The sequence below is a fragment of the Ursus maritimus genome, unplaced genomic scaffold, assembly GCF_017311325.1.
Source record: "Ursus maritimus isolate PB19 unplaced genomic scaffold, ASM1731132v1 scaffold_18, whole genome shotgun sequence".
NCBI lineage: Eukaryota > Metazoa > Chordata > Mammalia > Carnivora > Ursidae > Ursus > Ursus maritimus.
The window spans coordinates 2,420,612-2,440,735 of NW_024424230.1; the positions used below are offsets into that span (position 1 = coordinate 2,420,612).

At 50.6% G+C, this 20,124-nt stretch overlaps 1 protein-coding gene across 9 annotated transcripts in view; it reads left to right on the forward strand.

Annotated features, from left to right (window-relative positions):
* LOC103658422 (myelin basic protein) overlaps positions 1-20,124 on the forward strand; it is a 114,528-nt gene that overhangs the window by 18,579 nt on the left and 75,825 nt on the right. For 6 of the 9 annotated variants that reach the window (XM_040632422.1, XM_040632424.1, XM_040632425.1 and 3 more), the window contains exon 2: positions 4,188-4,263. The exons of 1 other annotated variant lie outside the window; for it this stretch is intronic. In XM_040632422.1, coding sequence (XP_040488356.1) covers positions 4,213-4,263 — 51 coding nt within the window. In that variant the 5' untranslated portion in view covers positions 4,188-4,212. Of the gene's footprint in view, positions 1-28; positions 132-4,187; positions 4,264-14,844; positions 14,865-20,124 lie in introns of those variants that run through there. 2 more of the 9 variants (XM_040632423.1, XM_040632429.1) reach the window with 2 other exon arrangements.

The window sequence follows — 20,124 nt, forward strand, 5'->3', positions numbered from 1 at the left end:
CCCCCCCCCCCCCCCCCCCCCCCGCCAGCTCTCAGCGAAGCCAGCGCCCCAGGTCATGTGCACGCCATGGCTCTGCTCTCAGTCCCACCAGATACCCCTCCTCGTCTGTGACAAAGGCCCTAATCAAAGAGGTACGTCACTTGTCACTTTGTATTTCTTGTCTTTCTCTTCCAGCCAGAATGTATGTTAAGGCGACAATCTGCCTACGTGAAATGATACATACAAAATAAATCATCTTGCTGTTAATCTGAGAGGCCGGTAGCTCTCACTGCTTCTGCGTGCACTCGAAGTCTGACCTGGACTTTTGTTCCTTCCGTCATCCTGGGTCCAGTAGTCTTGAGTTTTCTAAATATTTCAGGATCAACCCTCCCAAGTACAACCTCCAGTTTTGTTTTGAAGTGTGAGGAAGTTTGGATCAGGACAGACCAGCTTGGAAGAAGCATTACCTTTCTCCAGGGGGCGCCGGGGAGGCATGCCTGTCATGGGATTTCAGCCTCAAAGGCCCTTTGTCCAAAAATAGCTCCACTCTGTCCACAGTCCCCCAAATATTTACACATCCCACACTATTCTGATTTAGGTTAAATCCTTAGAGATTGTTTTCTGGAAGGAGGGAACATCACTCTGGGGAGATGGGGAGGGGACGCTGGCTGCAGGAAGTAGGGGTGGGGAGCAGGGGGTGCTGGGTTGGAGCACTGCCCAGGGGAGAACACGGACGGTAACGTGAGCTTCTTTCCACTCAGACAGAAAAACACCCCAAAAGTCCAAGTTGCTGGCTTTAAAAGAAGTTAATTCTTTTTGCCTATGTTTCTTTTTTTTCCCTTCCCGTTTAACTCCTCCCCTGACCCACCTCCCCTCTGGTGACCATTAGTGTGTTCTCCGGAGTTAAGTGTTTGTTGGATTGTCTCTCTCTTTTTTATTTCTTTCATTCACCTGTTTTGTTTTTTAAATTCCACAGATGAGTGGAATCATATGGTATTTGTCTTTCTCTGACTGATTTCGCTTAGCATAATACCCTCTAGTTCCACCCATGTCGTTGCAAATGACAAGATTTCATTCTTTTTGATGGCTAAGTAATATTCCATCGTGTATATAGACCACATCTTCTTTATCCATTCACCTGTCGATGGACATCTGGGCTCTTCCCACATGTGGCTTTTGTTGATAATGCTGCTATAAACATCAGGGTGCATGGGCCCCTTTGAATTAGTGTTTTGTATTTTTTGGCTAAATACCTAGTAGTGTGATTACTGGATCATAGGGTAGTTCTATTTTTAATTTTTGAGGAACCTCCCTACTGTTTTCCAGAGTGGCTGCACCAGTTTGCATTCCCACCAGCAGTGCAAGAGGGTTCCCTTTCCTCCACATCCTCGCCGACATCGGTCGTTTCTTGTGTTGTTGATTTTAGCCATTCTGACAGGTTTGAGGTGACATCTCGTTGTAGTTTTGAGTCGTACTTCCCTGAAGATGAGTGATGTTGAGCATATTTTCATGTGTCTGTTGGCCATCTGGATGTCTTCCTTGGAAAAATGTCTATTCATGTCTTCTGCCCATTTTGTAATTAGATTCTTTGTCTTTGTTTTTGTGTCTTTGCTGTTGAGTTGTATTAGTTCTTTATATATTTTGGATACTAACCCTTTATTGGGTATGTCATTTGCAAACATCTTCACTCGTTCCATAGGTTGCCTTTTAGTGTTATCGATGGTTTCTTCTTTCTATTGATGGTTTCATTGTGCAGAAGCTTTTCATTTTGATGTAGTTCTAATAGTTTATTTTTGGTTTTATTTCCCTTGCCATAGGAGACATTTCTAGAAATGTGTTGCCACAGCCAGTACCGGAGAAATTACTGCCTGTTCTCTCTTCTAGGATTTTTATGGTTTCAGATCTCACAGTTATGTCTTTAATCCATTTTATTTTTGTGTATGGTGTAAGAAAGTGGTGCAGCTCATTCTTTTGCATGTAGCTGTCCAGTGTTCCCAAAACATTTATTGAAGAGACTGTCTTTTTCCCATTACATATTCTTGCTTCCGTTGTCACGGGTAATTGATCATCTAATCATGGTTTTATTTCTGGGCTTTCTGTTCCATTCCATTGATCCACGTGTCTTTGTCCCAGTAACATACTGTGTTGATTACTACAGATAGCACTGTACTATACAGCGGTATATCTCGAGATACGGGATTGCGATGCCTCCAGTTTTGTTTTTCTAAGATGGCTTTGGTTATTCAGGGTCTTTTGTGGTTCCACACAAATTTTAGGATTGTCTGTTCTAGTTCTGTGAAAGAGGCTGTTGGTATTATGATAGGGATTGCATTAAATCTGTAGATCGCTCCGGGTAGTATAGACATTTAACAATATCTGTTATTGCCTGTGCTTAGCTTTGTATAACCACTTCTTATTTCTAAGACAGGGAGGGAGATCCACAGATGTTTAATGCATTGTTATCCTGTTTATTCTATACCTCTTGCAAGTTCTCAATATTCAGTTAAAACCCTACAAGGAATCAAAGAGAGGCCACATTTCAGAGGGACAGCTGCTACCTGCATTCAGACCCCTGTCTCCTGGGGAGAACACCCACTCACCTTCTCTGACTACTGTGTAGACCCCAAGACGACAAAAGCAAGTTCTCTCTTTCCCTTTTTGTGTCCATCAAGTATAAGTACCACTGTATGCACAAACCTCCATTTTTCCTGTGAGGGTTTTTATGATGGTCCAATTTAAATAATTTGGCAAATAGATGACAGAATCACACTGGAGGCTGAAATTATCTGCAGAGGTGGGCTTGCATCTTTAAAAGCATCCATTTTCAAACACTGGGGTTTTTTTCACTCTCATGCATGAAACATGCGGAATTCACCTGGTTCTTGTAAGTTAGTGACGTTTCACCGCTGCTACAGCTACGTCTTTGATTTACCCGAACTCATTCTTGCCACTTCACCTACTCTTTCTCTTCCCCGGGCTCTCAGTGGACATGCGATCGCCTGGCCCAACTTCTGTTTACAACGTACGGGGTGGGAGAGGTGTTCTCTGCACATGTGGTTAGCTCTTTATGGTCTACTGCTCACGTACTCACACACGGCCTGGGAGGAGACACTCAAAAACGTCATTGCTTCCTTTCTCATCATCCCGCCATCGCTGTGGAGTCCTTGTGGAGAAAGGCAAAGTCATCCTTCACAGTCACTCAGAGGCATCCAGGACTATGGGAGACTTTGGAAAATTTAAGATCTTAAGCAATTTCCCTTTCCTCTCTTGGGGAACAAGACTTGCTTTTTATCCAGGCATATGCAATATTTGAGAAATCCTTCCCATTTTTAGAAGACAATTTGTTTTATTACCCTTCAAGGAAAGCTGTTTCACGTTCAGTAGGGAGTTAGTTTTCACATGTTCTTTAAAAAGAGTTCCTCGTGGACAGTGACACTTCACGACTGTCCCTAAAGACCAGCACCTGTGCCCGGGCGATGGTCAGCGGTGGTGGAGCCAGTGGTGCTGGTGGTCAGCGCAGGGCCAAGGATGAGGGCGGAGAAGCGATTGGTATAGAATGAGTTTGGCCAAATTCTCTAGTTTTGTGCCTCTTGTGGGGGAAAAAAATCATGATTTTGGTGCTGAAGTTTATGTTAGAAAAAACAGATGAGGAACAGATGCTTTTTTAATCCAACTTTATCTTCCTTGCAAATTCTGCAGATTCTTGGGATACTTACTTGTCTGATAAGCAGACCTCGGTCTGACCTTGCAGTTTCTGTGCTCCCAGGATTCGCTACACAGGGAGTCCGAACGGCCCACCTTTCGTTTTCAGGAGTGTCGCCCTGTCTGCCTCTCAGCGCGGCTCGCCACACCTGGGGAGGACGTGGGAGGCCCCGTGTGAATGCTGCGGGGTGGACACCATCCACGAGAGGTCCGGGCTCGGTTCATTGTGTACGATGAGGAAACACTCTGAAGGTCTTTGTTATTGAACAGAGCATGGGGACTGGCAGGGGTCCCGCGTCCCGCGTCCTGGCGCTTTGATTGCGGTCAGAAGCCAACAGAGGCACATGCTAATACGGTTTCTTCTGTGTCTCAGGTCTGGGGTGTTAGTGTTCTCGTCTCAGAAAAGGGCAAGGTGTATCCCACGGGACTGTGGCTCTGACTGGGAACAGTGTAGAGCTCTCCGAGAGTCCTGGCTTTAAGGCCAACGCCTTCTGTTTCTCTTGTAGCTTCTGACGAGTTCATCGGCTCAGGATGGGAAACCACGCGGGAAAGCGGGAGTTAAGCGCGGAGAAGGTCAACAAGGTAAGAAGTGAGCCGGTTTTGTCATTGAACATAATCCTCCCGATATGGACTGTGGCTGCAGGGTTTCCCGCTAAAACTGTTGGGGTGTTACCCCCTGCCTTGGAAGCATCTAGAGTGGTCCTAGGCGCACAGACCGAGGCCCACGCTCCTCAGCCCGGACCCCAGCCCATGACAGTCCTACTGTCCTGGCCTTTCTGGTGGCACCGGCCTCCGGTCCCTGTCCATTCTGTCGCTGTACCACCCCTGGAAGGTACAGATAAGCAAAAGGGGAAAATGCACATAAAAACGGTCCGAGTGCTTCCAGGTCATCAGAAGTCGTCTTCTTTGTGTTTCCCGCAAGGCGTCCACCTCATTTTACAGGCGTCGGTTCCTCTTTCTGATGGTGGTTCTCTGCACTGCCCTAGACCCCCCTGGCGTGTCTTGGAATAGAGGCTCTCAGACTTTGCCTCCTGACCTCACCGAGGCCGCCACTCACCAGGCTCCTGGTGACCTCACGCTCCATCCAGAGCGTTCTCCACCATCGAGGGTCATTTCAGGTGATGAGAAAACAGGGCTGACCTAGTGTGCGGAGCATTGAATCCACCCTGACTGTGGGGACGAGGAAGGGAATTACTTCACGTTAACCTTGCGTGTGTTACAGTCAAGACAAACGGTGGCTCATGGACTGTCCCGGCGCTGAGGGCATTCCCCCCACCGCCCCTTGCACATTGAAGTGCTTCCAGAGGTCGTGGGATGGGAGGGGGTGGCAGCCCCAACAGCCCCTCTGCCCTGTTCTGTAATACGGTTTGTGATTCATAACAACGACCTGAGCGGCAGGGGGGCCTCCTCTGCTCCTGCTTGGACTCCCTTTTCTGTATCAGTCTCAGGGGTCATTGCCCGTGACTTGCTTCCAAGTCCTCCCTGCAAACTAGTGAGTACCCGCTGCTTGCTGCTGTGTTGCCTTCGTCGGTTACAACACTGTTACCTTGTGTCTTGACAGTGTCTTGGCAGGTGACTTCAGGCCCAGGATGAACGGAAGGGATTTACCTGCGTACAATGTCGTTCTTGGTTTGGAATCTTCCCTTTCCCGCCGAAAGGGGGGCTGATTTTATAAATACATAGATGATTCTAGTCCATATTGAATGGGGGCTGACTTGTTAGTTTTTAAACCCCAAACCGTACGACTGATCGGCTGGTCGTTGTAACGGGCAGCCGCGTTGAGCTGTGTGTCAGTTGCTGGGCAGCCCGGGTATTCGGCCGGGTCTGCACCCAGAGCGGAGTCTCCCTGGGCCGGACCTGAGAGTGGAGAGCAGCGGCCGGCGGGCACTGGCCGCCTCTCAGCCCCGGCGAGCTCAGTCTCCTAACGACGGATTCGCGGCTCCAGTTCTAAACACCGCTCTGTGGCTCGCGGTTCTCTCCTGTCGTTTGACGTTGTGAGTCACTGAAACACGCTCTTAATTTGTTTAATTCTACCAGAATAAGGTTGTTGAGCACCAGGAAAGCCTGCACTTGCGCTCTCGTTTTCTGAAAGCTAATGTTTAACATTTGGATGATTTAAAAAATTGGGAATTTGAGAACACTGGTTCCAGCATGTGATTGTTACATGTTACAGCTTTTTTAAAAACATTTTTTTGTAACTGGAGAGAAAGCGTTGGACGGCTTTCCGAGTGTGCGTCTGTGATGCTATGCGGCATTTAGACTTGCACCGCAATAGAATAGAGTGACGTGCGCNNCCCCGGGACCGTTCTGTGGGCTTCCGAAGGTGATTCCGTGAGGCCTGCTTGGACTTGCGGGAGAGTCGGAGGTATCTCTGTGTCAGGGTGCCCCCACTCCCCTTGCCACCCCGGCCTCTAGCGGGAGCTGCTCCCCTGCCTGTCCACCCTCACTCCTGCATCCTGCCGAGGACCTGCCGGGCGATGGGGTTGGCATGACTTCCTGCTCCAGCCGGGCCCTCTGTCCAGCGCTGGGGAAGGACATGTTTCCCGTCAGGACCTTACAGCGTCAGGTTTCTCCAAGTGACTCAGCACCTCCCGGTCCTCTCACTGGTTTCTCCCTCCCCCTGAAGAAGACACGTCAGGATGCGGGAGGGAGCGGCGTTCCAGAAGGGATCGAGAGAAGGCCCCCATTCCAACCTTGCATCGTTAGTAACAGGCGGAGCGGGACGCAGGGCCAGATGGCAAGGCTGCTGGGATCCCTGTTCCTGTGGCCCCAGCACAGAGCAGAATATTGGGTGGTGAGCATAAGGGAGAAAGACCCCAGCCACGAAAGGAGCCAGGGGAACGTTTCCATGAATCATGCCCAGTCTTCAGAAACGAAGAAACCCCTGTTGCCTTTGGGTCCCTGTGTTTTTAAGAGTCCTGATAGTGCTGCCTCGCTAATTTATCAGCTCGTTATCGCTCGGTCCCTGTTTACCACGATGACTGGGCAGAACCGGGCAGAACCGGGAAGGACGCGCCCCCCTGCCCTGGAGGCTCCAGGGGACGCCCACGCCTGCTGCTCCAGTCCCCGGGTCTGGGCCAGAGACTCACAGCTCTCAGCCGACTCCACCCACAGAGCTCCAGGAAGAAAACTGGTTCCACAGGCTAAAAATAGACTCCCCTGCCTTTGGGGAGGCTGTGCCTGGTGGGTGGCCCTGGGGAGCTAGGTAGGGAACCTGGCAAAGGGAGAGAAGACACGGCTCACCTGGCCACTACGGGGATTCGTTATCTTTTGTCAGCTTGAATAAAAGCCGTTGGACCAACTCTCCCTCTGGAGAAACTCCATTTGGAACAGGCCTTCGGCGTAGGGCCCACACAGGCCGGGCCCTCAGTGTAGGGTCCATATGCTACAGGTACTCCAGATAGAGACCACATAGGTTACTCAGGCTGCCCCAGTTTTTATTTCATTCAGTGTGGACTCTGCATTTCCCTGCTCCCAGTTTCCTACCTCACTTAAGGAAGTAGGATTTCCAGTGCCCTTGAACTGCCTCTAAACATCTGAAATCTCAGCTTTGTTGTTGTTTTTTTTTAAACACTGACATCAGTTCACGTTGGATGAACTTAAAATCTCATGATTTCGTTTCTCCTCTGAAGGTAGAGGGTGTCACTGGTTAGACTCATTACTGCCGGAAACGTGAGAAATAAAGATAACCAGTCGTCTGTCTTGACCTACTTGCACATTTTCCAAAATGAGTGACATTAAGCGAGGAGTTCCTTAAAATGTTGAGAGCCTAGCAGACTACGATAATCTTGAAAACCTGCTTTTCATCAAAGGGTGGCCTAGGAAAAGCTCCTCTCTGGGCTTCTCCTGGTACTCGTGTCTGGCTCACAAAGTTCTGAACAGATGTCAGCCACGTTTCTGGATGTTTCTATTTAATCAGCTTAAGAAAAAATACACCACACTGAAAAACACAATCTGAGGGCTTGCAAAACGTAGGTTCACATCTAAATTTTGCAGTGGGGAGCAGCTTCTTGGTCTGGCGTTTCCAGCTACACTGATGAGTTCTGTAGGGCTGTTCCTCGGAGCCAAGTGCGCACCAGACGTGAACAGTACGTACAAGCATGTTGCCTCCCCAGGGGTAACCACAGCCCCGAAAAAGGCATTAAAACCCACTCGCTGCATGAGACCCTCCAAATGATACTCAGATGGCACTCTGAGAAATGAGACATTGGTTTGCAAATAGACACAGAGGCCCTGAAGCGACTCGGCTCTTCCCATCACCGTGTAGACCGTCTTCCACTTTGATGGGAGAACCCGTTTGCTTTGAAAGTACTGACATCCCAGCTGTGGCGGGGGCTGCCCTTGTCCGCCCACGGGTGAGTGCTCAAGGCGGTTCGTCTTCGGAGTCCTCCTTGGTCCTGCAAGTTCTCATCCCAGCTGTGGGATGCTGCCAGGTCTTCTCGCCCGTTCAGAAAGCTCTGTTCTGGCCGTGCCAGCCTCCAGAATGGGAAGGAATCCTATTGGAAACCAGCATCAGCTGAAGGGGCTCCATACCATCATCTGTCCTCCCCATGCGGAAATTAGGTTCGCTAGGGCGAGCTCTGCTGGTGGACGTGCCCTCAGCATCTCCTCCCTGCACAGCCTGTGGGGGAGTGTGCCCGGGCACCCCTCCCACCGCCAGCCCCAGGCCAGGTGATGGCTGGCGGGCTCCCCGGGGAACGCCAGCCCACAAGCCCTGGGCAGGGTGCTGTCCGTGCCCTGGGGAGAAGGGCACGGCTGGGCTGAGACCAAGCCCTTCCCATCTCCAGACGCAGTGGCGCTGTTTCCTCCGGGTGCCACATGTCCTCCCACACTTCCTTGTACAAAGCAAAGCTACCACCATGGCTGTTTCACAGAATGTCCGTGGACCTCTGCAGCCACCCCAACCCCAGCCTGCAGCGGCGTGCGACGCGGCTGTGGGGCTGGTGGGCACTGAGTTCACCCAGAAATAGTTACCTTTCTGACGGGCTTCTGGCGCCTTGGCAGTTGTTGGACCCCTACGGGTGTAATTTCTGTTTTCTTGGGCAAGTCACACAAAACGTTTTTGAGAACTCAGGTCCTTCTTAAGTGAATCATGTAATATGTGTTTAAAAGCTCAGGGATCTGAAAAGTGGAAGGTGGGTACCAGACCGTCTGGTGGATGGAAGCACCTCGACTGTGCAGCGAGCCCTTAGACAGTGAGGTGCAGGCGCTCGTCCGCCCTAGCTTGTCTTCTGCGGAGTTCGGAGTTCCTCCTGGCTGCCCCGGCCTGCCTCTGTGTCTCTAGCTCACACGCACACACCCCCAAAGAAGTCCTCTCCACCTCGATCGTGGGGCATGGAACTACCCTCCAGACACATGCGGCCAAGAAGCACGCAATACGCGCCCGGCACCCTGAAGAACCACGTTTTAAATGTTATTTAACTTTGAAGACTTTAGGCTTCAACAGCCACGTGTGTGGAGGGGCAGTGTGGCCCACTGGGCCCTCTGTCCGTGTCACCTCGGTTCTCAGAGCACCTAACACCCTACCAAGTTAGTGTCAGCACTTTTATGTCAGTGAAAAGAATTCTGGTCTCGCAAAGTCATCGAGTTTCATGCAGAAGCTAATACTGGACGCAGAAGGTAAGATCCTCCGAGAAGCACAAACACACATGTAAATACCAGAAATTGCGAAGGAGGGGGCTGGTGTGCTGTCGGCTCCGACAGGACGCGCGTGTCCTCGCACGCGCTCCCCTCTGCTCCGTACGCGGCCCTGTGTCTACCGCGCTCCGCCTGGGACAGAACTAGACACGTGCGCTTCAATCAGTGTATGTGTAGACAGACGGCTTCAGGGTTTAATGCACACTGGAGTCTGCCCTCCTGACCTGCTTCCTAAAGAACTTCAGCGAGCTCCGAGAAAAGGGGAATAAAAGAATGTGCAAAACATGCCGTTTGAAAGAAACCTTCCAAAGTCTGGGAAGAGTCAATAACCTTCTCATCACACTTGTGGAAAACTGAGCGGATCCGTATCTGACCCGAGAACAAGCCACAGAATGTCACATGGAGCGTTTTTGCAGTTGGGTTTTGTCGAGTCGTGTTTGCAGTGAGAACCCAGGGCCGCCTCTGCAGGGGGAGCAGGCTTCCCACCCCGCGTGGAACGGCCTCAGCACCTGCCGGCGGGAATGCTGGGGTGCCCAGTGTTCGAGACGCACAGTTGTTTCCTGACATTGGGGAGCAGCTTAAGCTTTTACTCTATAACAGAGTCTAAAACGCGCTGGGTCAGCAGGGCTGCTGCCTTTGGGACGGACCCAAAGAGAAAGTCCCTCATCACAGTTCTGTGTAGACACACGACCCTAAGGTGGGTTCTGACGCTTGAGGAATAGAAGTGGGTATTTTGTTTCATCTGATACACAGAGAAGGCTCACAGCCGTCAGTCGGGGCGGCAACGAGTCTACAAACACACGTGTAGTTATTAAAGACATAAGGTGTAATTAGTAACAAAGCCACCCCAACAACCCTTAATGACGTGGTGCCCCAGGCAACATAGACCGCGTGCAGTCGGCCGACTGGGCTGGGGTTTGTGCGCTGGGCCTGGCGGCCCCCGCCCGCCCCCTGCCCGGCTCCCCCTTCGGCCCCTGCCCGCCCCCTGCCCGGCTCCCCCTTAGCTCGGAGATGGCCAAGCACCGCGCTGCGTGGGACCCCTTCCCTCGGCCAAGCCCGGGCCTCAGGATCGGGCTCAGGACCCCGAGGGCTCCAGCTTCTGGCTCTGGGCCTGAAAGCCCAGTGGCTGTGCCTCCCACAAGATGCTCGCGTTCTGTGTACCACAGGCTTGTTTGCAAAGTGAGTTTTTATCAGAAGCTGTGACCCAGTTTGCAAGCCACTCACTTTGGACCATCGCGGTTGTTAGATGCGATGTACTCTCGCAGGTAAGTACAGATGATGTGACAGTAAAATGATTCTGTGTGTGACACTATGGGAAAGGCAGAATAGGCACCGGATGTGACCCGGCCCACACACCTGCCTTCCCTCTGTCGTCACGGGTTACGTTCTTGGGCCTCGAGGCCGCTGATGGTGTGAGACAGGAGCCCGGTGCTCGCTCGAGACGGGCCCGTGTACCATCTTGTTTTTACCTGGACGCACAGTGCTCTCTTTCCTCGTTTCTTACTTCAGTGTACGGTATTCCCTCATTACTCCGTCCGAGTGCGTGGTGCTCAGTTCTTACGAGAGAGCCGGCGGGGGGCAGGGAAGTCCAAGATTTTGCCCTTGTATCCAAACGCAGCACGGAGGGTGAAGATGTGGGGCTCGCTTCATTCAGTGGGTTTTTAAGTTGAGAAAGCATCCGGACTTGTGCTGGGTGTGCTTTCTGTGAAATGGTTTTCAGGTCCGATTTGGGATTTGCGTCTGGCTGAGGACGCGATCTCGGGTGCGGCCCCGCAGAGAGTCGTTGACCCACGTGCATTGGGCCCATGAGTGTTAGACGGCCGCCCCTGTGGGAGGGGCGCTGGGCGGTTTGCCGGAGGGGAGTGTGAGGGGCCCTCCCGGAGCTGCCCCGAGGTCACTGGCGTGGGTTTGGGTGTGAGCTGCTTGCCGCCCTGGAGTCTTGTTCAAGGCCAGTTGAGCTCTGTTTCTCAGCCCTGGGGGGGGGAGCTCTGAAAGTCCACATCACTTCGCCTTTGAAGGCAGGTTCATTCCGGGTGCGGACAGCGAGGGGCATGTCCTTTCCTAGGGAAACTGTGCCTACTTATTAATCAGGACGAACTTCTTTGTATTTGATACAACCCCCTTAGGCGGTTTTTAATGACATGAAACCTAAAAATCCGGTTTTCAAAATGTCATTTCCTGTCTTTTCTCACTTGTTACTTTCGCAGTGTGGTTTTCAAAGGTTAAATTTGGAAGCAAGAGAGTTTATGTGCTGGAATACGTTTGTGTAACATTATCTCTCTGAGTGCGCGTGTGTGATGCTGGGAGCCCGCCCGCACCAGACGCCGTAGGACGCGGGTCGGCAGCTGCGTGCACACCAGCTCCTGCTTCACACCCGGTGACTGTAACGTGTCATTCTCCTAATTGCAACTTGGTGCCTGCATTAATTTAATTATCATATGGTTAAACAAAAGCCTAGATAAAATTCATTTTTATGTTTCTGCGGCTTTTGGTGTTTGCAGAGCAGACTCTTGTTTAATGCGTCCTTAATTACACTTGAGCGCAAGGTGTATGTAACCGCACTCAAGTTGTAAGTAAATAAGTGAGGTGAGTTGGCAATGACATTAATTGCACGTGGCACTGTAGGATTACGACAACACACATTATTCATAGAGGTGTGTGCTGTCTCATAATTGCATTAAGACACTTAAGAAAACACCAACGTCTTCCGGTTTAGAAGCAAAGGCTAGCTCCAGTGTTATTTCAGAATGTGTTTGAGCAAAGGCCCTGCTAGCGCAGCTTGCAGGCTCTCTCCCTCCAGCCAGGCTGTCCTCTCTTGCCCCCTGGCCCTGCTTGGGCCACCTTGCACCTGCTGCCCTTGTCGTGGCTGGCAGCTCCTCCCCTTCCCTCCACCCTCGCTGGCCCTGGCCTTCTCCCAGACCCCCTCTTGCAGCTACTCTGTCTCACTGTCCTTGTGCAGCTCCCCGTCCCCACAGCCGGGTTCCTTTTGTTTCTCTCTGGGGTTTTGCCTGAGACTCCAGCCGGCTGCCCTGCTCAGGGCCTTCTCAAAGAGGGCAATGGAACCCCCAGCCAGGGGTGCCCTAAGATACTGCCGTCTCTTGGGAGCCCTTGGCCTGAGTGGGTGCAGTGGCCTGGCCCAGGCTCATCTCAGGGAGGGAAGAAATGGAAGGAAGTGGTGGGAGCAGATACACATGTCCCTGTCTTTGCAAAGCAAGGCCGCCATGAATGCACGTCTAAGGCACGCCCGGTGGGTGCTGGGCCCCTGCGCTTGCTGTCCTGGCTCACTGTCCCCGAGACACTGAGAGTGCTGCAGTTTGTTGCTGTTTTAGTCTCCAGATCACATATGAGACACGCCTGGTTTCCATGTGCGATGGCAGTGGTTTTGGGTGTGCTTTGCACCCAGAATCATGGGTCTCAGGATTTTTTTTTTTTTTTTTTTTTTTGAATTAATAAACGGGCTATAGTGACTGCCACTCACCCCAAACAAAATAAATTGAATGCAACATCTTTTTTTGCCCTTCTGTTCTACTTTCTGAACATTTTAGTTTTTTTTAAGTTGTTTATTGCAATGCATTTCAAAGTGAAATATGACAAGATATTTGTACAGTATTCCACGAGCATATAACACTGCTTCCGATGAGCCATTTTTAGTACACAGACTCTTCTCATTTCATTGTGGAATACACAATATTTAGTTACTCTGTTTAGGAACTTAGAGTTCATGCCTTTCTTGTCAACTCTTCAGTGTTTAAAAGAAAACCCATCTTTGATTTTATGTTTTTGTTCCTGAGCATGTAACCGTGCTCTAAAGACAAAGAGACAAGAGTACGATTTTTTTTAAGTCGCAGTTCCTGCTGTGCTCAGAACAAGTATTGCTTCGTGCCCGACACGGAGAAGAAACCCATCTGAGGTGCGTGTGCCCTGGGTAACCCGGCCGCCGCGTGACCTATTGGGGTGAGTTACACGCTCCATAAAGAGGCTTTTCAGAATATTTTTGTAACTCGCGTCTTCATCTGCCTACACTCTGACATAATTTGATCTTCAGTTATGAAACAAGAAAAGGTCTGTGGCCTGAAAAACAAAATTTCTCCTGCGCGTGCCTTTGCCGAGGACGTCGCGTTCTGACTCTTGAAATGAGGACTCAGTCGCCCCTGGCGATGGGACCTACCACCACGTGTACGTGGGAAATGCTCGAAATGTATTTAATGGCACGATGGCGTCCAGGTGACTCATTGTGGGGCTGAATGGGGAGAAACGGGAGGCAGCCTGCTTTGTTTCTCCAGCTCTGAGCACACGTTGGGGCAGGTTTTGCTGCCTGATCGCAGGGACAGCAGAATCCAGCTTCGGAGAAGGGCGTCCGCAGAGACAAGTGATAGTTCCATTTGTTTCTTAGAGCAAGGGCGCCAAAATGCAGGCACAGATTCTGTTCAGGGGGAAATTTCTCTCTTTTTCGTTTTTACTGCATTAATATGCTCATTAAAACCTGCTTTTTAACTTAGAACGATTTTACTTCCACCTTTTCTGAAGTATGGAAAACCGGAGATAAAGATTTGTAAAATAAATAATGATGGTTGATGGCCTGGACTCTGCCAGCCGAGGGCCAGACCCTGGGGCAGGCTTCCCAGGCGGGGCTGTGGCCTCCTGCAGCAGCCCTGTGAGGTCATAACACAGTACCGTTACGACCATTGGCCAGCGAGGTGGCTGAGAGACGCAGAGCTGGGGGTACGGTCCGGAAAACGCAGAAGTGTTAGCCCTCCCTGCCCTACTGCCGTTATCTGCATTATAGCAGCAATTACGGAAACACGTGCAGGCTAGGTAAGGACCTATGTTTTGGGGAATTAAGTAGGACCCTTAGGTTTTTATGACATAAAACTAAAGGACGTGTATTCAGCTTCAAATTAAGAAGATCTGGGTTTTCCATCGCCTTGTTCTGTTTTCAGTAATGTAGATTATCCCTTTGAGCTGAAGGAATATCCTTACCTGAATTACCTTGAAGTGCGTGTTCGTTGAACTGGGAAGAGCTACACTGAACAGCTAGTCTCTGTCTCCCTGTCCCTGTCTGTCCCTCCCCCACACCCTTATGTGACCGTCCTTCTTATTTAAAACTAGACCAGCTGATAGAGCTGTAGCTTCCAGGAATAAATGGCAAGATATTTGTGTCCCTAAAATAGAAGTTAGTACGTCCGGTTTCACAACAGGCCTCGATAAACACTTTTACCGTGACGTGACTTAATGCTTGTTTTGCTGTGACTTCTAAAAGTCAACGCTTAAATAAAACCCTGAGCTCCTGTCTTTGCCTTGGCTGTTTGAAGAACACTGCAATCCTAATTACACTACAGGACGGTCTTGGCAGGGACGGTGGTGTTAACACGGAGTCGTTACAAGAGCCACTTCCGAAGCTAAGATAATGGCTCCGAAACTACCTCGATTCGGAGTTCCAGACTCCCTGCCGTGGCGAGGGACCTTTCCCCGGAAACTGCTTGCGTGCTGAGCCCTGAGCGCTGCTCAGCCTCGTGTCCTCCAGTTCACCCACTGAAAGCGTGCAGGTCAGTGTTTAGTAGATGACAGGTGCGCAGGACAATCACGACAACTGTAGAATACTGACCTCACCCCAGAAAGAGCGTGTGCGCTGAAACCACCCTCAGCCTCCGTGCTCCGGCCCTTAGCCACCACGAACCTTTTCCTGACCCTGGGTTTCCCTTTCTGGACAGTTCATGTGAATGGAATCATGTGATGTGTGGCCTTTCTGTCTGGCTGCCTTTGTGGGGCTGACGGTGTCCCTTGTCCGTCCGCACTGCTCTCATCTGATGACTGAGTGATATTCCCTCATGCGCATGGACCGCATTCCGGGCATCCATTCATGCACTGAGGGGGGTGGGGCTGCTGCCCCCTTGGTGCTTATAAATACCCCGGCTGTGAGCAAGATTTTGTGCGGACATAGGTTTTCATTTCTCTTTACGTAGTTTCTCCATTTAAAAACAAAACCTGGATTTTCGTATACTCTTGTCATCAGAAAGGCTTGCTGTGTGTTCTTGGATACGATTCCAACAGACAGGTCTAGGAGAGGAGCCCTGGCTTTGACGTCTCACCTCATGGAGATTTGTCACCTCATTGCTCTTTTCTCCTGGGGTCCGCAGGGTTGAACAGGAAGTGTTTTCTGTGCCTTTATCCATAATTTCATCCAAGTTCGTCACTGTCACCAGATGGAGAACTAACCAGCCTGGGAATTAGAGAGAATAAAGTCTTCCAAAATTTTAATTCCCTGCATTTCAAAAACCAGTCTGGGATCTTGGCGCTGAATCCCATGAGGTCCCCACAGTGGAGGAGCCAGCTACGGTGAGGAAGGGTCCTTCACCCTTAACATCACAGCCCGGGCTTCACCAGGTCCTGGCTATTAGGGGAATGTTGTTCTTCTTTTAATCAATAGCTTTGTTGAGATAAATTCACAGACCATGAAACTCCCCCATCTGAAATGCACAATTCGGTACTTTTTAGTCTAGTCACAGGATTGTGCGGCCAGCACCGCAGTCTGACTTTATAACCTATCGTCACCTCTAAAAGAGACCTGGCACCCACTAGCAGTTACCTGCCCGTCCCCCTCCACCCTGACCCCAGCTGCAGGCACCACTAGCATGCTTCTGGTCTGTCTAGAGTTGGCTGCTCTGGCCATTTCATGTGTGTGTATGGCTATCGCGCAGCGTGGTGTTTGGCCACCAGCTTGTTTNNNGTAGGGCAGTGTTCCCAAGGTTCCTCCACGTGGCAGGTGTCCGTTACTGATGAATACTATTCCACTGCAAGAATGTGCTGCATTCTCTGGACCCGTTCACTCACTGGGGGCATTTGGGTTGCTTCCACTGTGTGGTGTTAGGGACATGCTGCTGTGACCACTCTCATGCAAGTTTTGTGTGGACGTACGCTTTCCCCTCTCGTGGGCGTATACCCAGGAGTGGATTTGATGAGTCATCTGGTGACTCTGCAGTTAACTGTTTGGGGACCCACCAAAACCGTCTTGCACAGTGGCTGCACCATTTTCTGAGCCATGTCTGGGGGTTTCAACTTCCGCATACCCTAATCAGCAATGACTGTTGTCCGTTGTTTTGGTTGTATCCATCCTGGAAGATAACGTGAGCATCTTTTCATGTGCTTATTGGCCATTTGTGCGTCTTCCTTAGAGAAATTATTCAAATTCTTTACCCATTTTTTTAAAAAATTGGGTGTTTTGTCTTTTCATTGTTGAGTTACGGGAGCTCTTTACATATTTTGGACACTAGTTCCTTATCAGATAGATGATTTGAAAGTATTTTCTCTCCTTCTCTAGGTTGTGGTTTTACTTTCTTGATGGCATCAGTTGCAGCACGGTTTTAAATTTTGATGAAGTCTAATTTGTTATGTCTTTTGTTGCTGTGCTCTGGTCTCCTATCTAAGAGCCGTTGGGGCACTTGTTCTAAATTAAATCTGATTCTCACCTTCAGTCTCTAATCTGGTCATGTTGTCCCTCCTCTCCAATTAAATCAGAAGAGTTTTGATGACTTAAAAAGTATTTTCATAAAGAACTTATTGCTAGCAAACACACTAGTGGATGGATCTGCAGTTATCTCTCCCTCTCAAATACTTCTCTTTGTCTAGACCAGTGGCTCTCAACCAGGAGTGACTCCCCTCTCCCATCCTCAGGGACATTTGTCAGTGTCTGGGGACATTTCTTGTCACAGCAGCAGGGTACCATGAGCATCTCGTGGGTAGAGGCCAGAGATGCTGCGAAAGTTCCCACGGTGCACAGGAAAGCCCACGCCCTACAACAAACGCTCTCCCAGACCACAGTGTCAAGAATGCCACCTCGAGAGACCCTTGTCTAAACTGTCCCAGGCCTGGCCTTTTGCATTAATAGCCCCATTCTGTTCTGCTTCTGCATAAAAAGGGAAGTGCCTTTGAGAAGAGCCATGACTCTGGTTTTCGTTTTTCTTCATACTCTTTACTTCGATCCTAACAGCTTGCAATGTTTTGCTGGTATGTTTTGTTGCTTATCCAAACCCAGCCTAGTGCAAGAGCAAGGATGATCCTTTTATTTTTAAGAAAGAAACCAAAAGAGCTGAGTAATTACTGCAAGGTTTATAAGAACTATTTATATTACCTGCCCCCCCCACAGGCATACATACACACATGTATACACACTCTCACATCCGTACACACACACACACACACACACACACACACACAGAGACACACACTCATGCTCAGGAATTGTTCCTGTGCTGATATGTTAGTACTTTCATGGTTTCAAACACGGTTGATCACCACCTCTAGATAACAAGAACCAGGAGGGTTTTTGCAGCTGCAGAGACGGCAGTGACCTGGTCCTCCCCCCGCAGGCTCTGGCCCGAGAGGAGCCGCTCACCCCGGACGGTGCGGCCGGGCAGGACCTCTTCAGTTGCTTCCTGTCCCAGTGCTGGGGGCTGTCACATCTTTGAGATGTAGTCGAGGGCTGGAACTGAACGTGCATGCAGCCCACACAGGGTCTGAGTGAGTCTGAGCGCCAGAACAATGTTCTGCCTCTTAAAGAAAATAAAAGAGAGCGAGGGAGCGAGTTTCCCGTAGAGAGAGTCCGCCCTGCTCCGTACAGACCGGCTGTGTCGCCAGCGGCCAGGAGCCCCTCGCGCAGCCTAGTCTCTGCATCCCGAGGGCTCGCGCTCAGCTGCGGCCCAGGACCCCTCTCGCTCCCCGAGCCCGCCCCGGCCTGTCCCCGCGGCCCTCCCTTCCTGGACGCTCCGTCGCCTGCCCGCACAGCAGCACAAGCCCTAGAAATGCCTTAATACCAAAAAATGCACTTTCTTCTTTCTCTTTCACTGTTGAAGTCAACATCCAGAACTGTTTCTGCTACAGATGGAAGGACGTGTGTTCACTTCCTGAGGCTTCTGCAGCCAAGTTCCACAGACTGGAGCTAAAAACGCCAAGATCCTGTTCTCTCTCAGTCCTGAGACCGGAGTCCAGAGCCCGGGGGTCAGCCGGGGTGGGTCCTCTGAAGAGACTGTGCTCCAGGCCTCTGTCCTAGAAGCTGGTGGCGTCCAGTAGCCCTTGGCTTTCCTTGGTTGGGGACACATCCCTCGGTGGGCACTTGGCCTTCTCCCTGTGTGTCTGTGTCTCGTGTCTACATTTCCTCTTATAAAGACACTCGTCACTGGGTTAGAGGCCCACCCACCACCCAGGGTGACCTCATCCTGTCTAATCACAGCTGCAGTAACCCTGATCCTGAGCAAAGTCAGCACCCCAGATATAGGGGCTGGAGTGTGGGCGGACCTTTTTAAGGGGCCCAGTGCAGCTCAGCACAGGGAGTAATGTTGGTGGCTGGCTGTGGGATTTGAGGGGCTTGGGGGTTCTGGAGATTCGTGCACTCTTGGCCACAGCAGCCAGGTGGGACCCTGGAACAGCCACCTGACCAGGGGCCAGAGGCCCCTGAAATAAATGCATTTTGTTTAAAAACAAAAAGACCAAGACTCTGTGGCTCAGATAATATAGGTACACAGATGGCTGATTGTACGATGTCACACTGAGTGCTAAATTTGTGTCTTGTCCTGTCTAAATAAGCAAAAACATGTCAAATACATGTACACAGAAGCAGTGTCTGTAAGGAAGAAACCACAAGGGCTTGAAACATGTCTAGACACTGGCAGTCGCAGACACGATTTGAGAATCAGGACACATTGCGGCAATGACACTCTGGGTCCCGGCTCACGGGGACTGGCCCTCTTCACATATCTGAGTGTTTTGTGTTTCATCGTTTACAGGAAGCTTTTATTTCTTTGCCATGAAAGTTCCCTTACGTTTAACACACGTCATCTTGATGGTGTTTGCTTTGCTTTGGACATTTTGCTTATTGAAAATGTGTTATTCATAAGGATATATTTTATATTCGTGGAAGAGCAGCAGCGTCAGGGCTCAGAAAAATCTTTTTATTTGGACAGAAATTAGTCAGTGGATTTCCACACGCTCTGTGGGCTCGTCACTCAGGAGGTGGGAGAGGTGGGGTGAGCCTGGAGGTCCTGTCTGTCCTCACGCCTGCACGCGCCCCCCCGGCTCCTTCACGGAGTAGACGGTGGGCGCTGTGTTGCCGCAGGAGAGCAGGTGCGGGCGGAGGGCGCCAACCATCGCTCGCCACGATAGCCCGCCAGCCCCCGCAGAGGTGGTGAGCCTGTGTGACCGTGTCATCGACCCCCAGCCACTGACGGCAGGGTGATTTGCTCTAAATATCAAGCTTTCGCTCAGACCCCAAAATGCTCTCATCTCTGAGACTCGGAGGGATTTTACACCAGGAAGGAAGGTGTCGCCAGTTCTAACTGGAAGACGCTGGGAACCGTACGGGCATCCTGATTTTAAATGACGACGCATGGAAAAACGCACCCATAATGAATAAAAATGGCGGCTGAATTGTACTGAATTAATGACTTCTCCAGTAACACTTATTTTGTATTTAGTGAAGAATACGGCATTGAGGTTAGCCTCAAAGCGAGGTGTGAACCAGGGCACGTGACGTGAACCTCCAGCTGATGGAACAATCTATCCAGAAGTGTTCCCTGTTCCAAGTTTTACCCTCCTCCAGAATTAGATAGGGAGATACAGAAAAATGCGTGGTGAGCCACCTTTGGCTTCCTCTGCTGAAACAAAAGTTCCCCATTTTAAACATAACAGTTGAATGGTTTTCTCTCCAGCACTTGCTGGGTTATAAGGCAAGGTCCCTGTTCTCAGACACTTTGCAGTGTGGTGGGGAGAGACCACGGAGTCCCCAGGGAGTCTGCCGTGGGGAGGAGCTCGGAT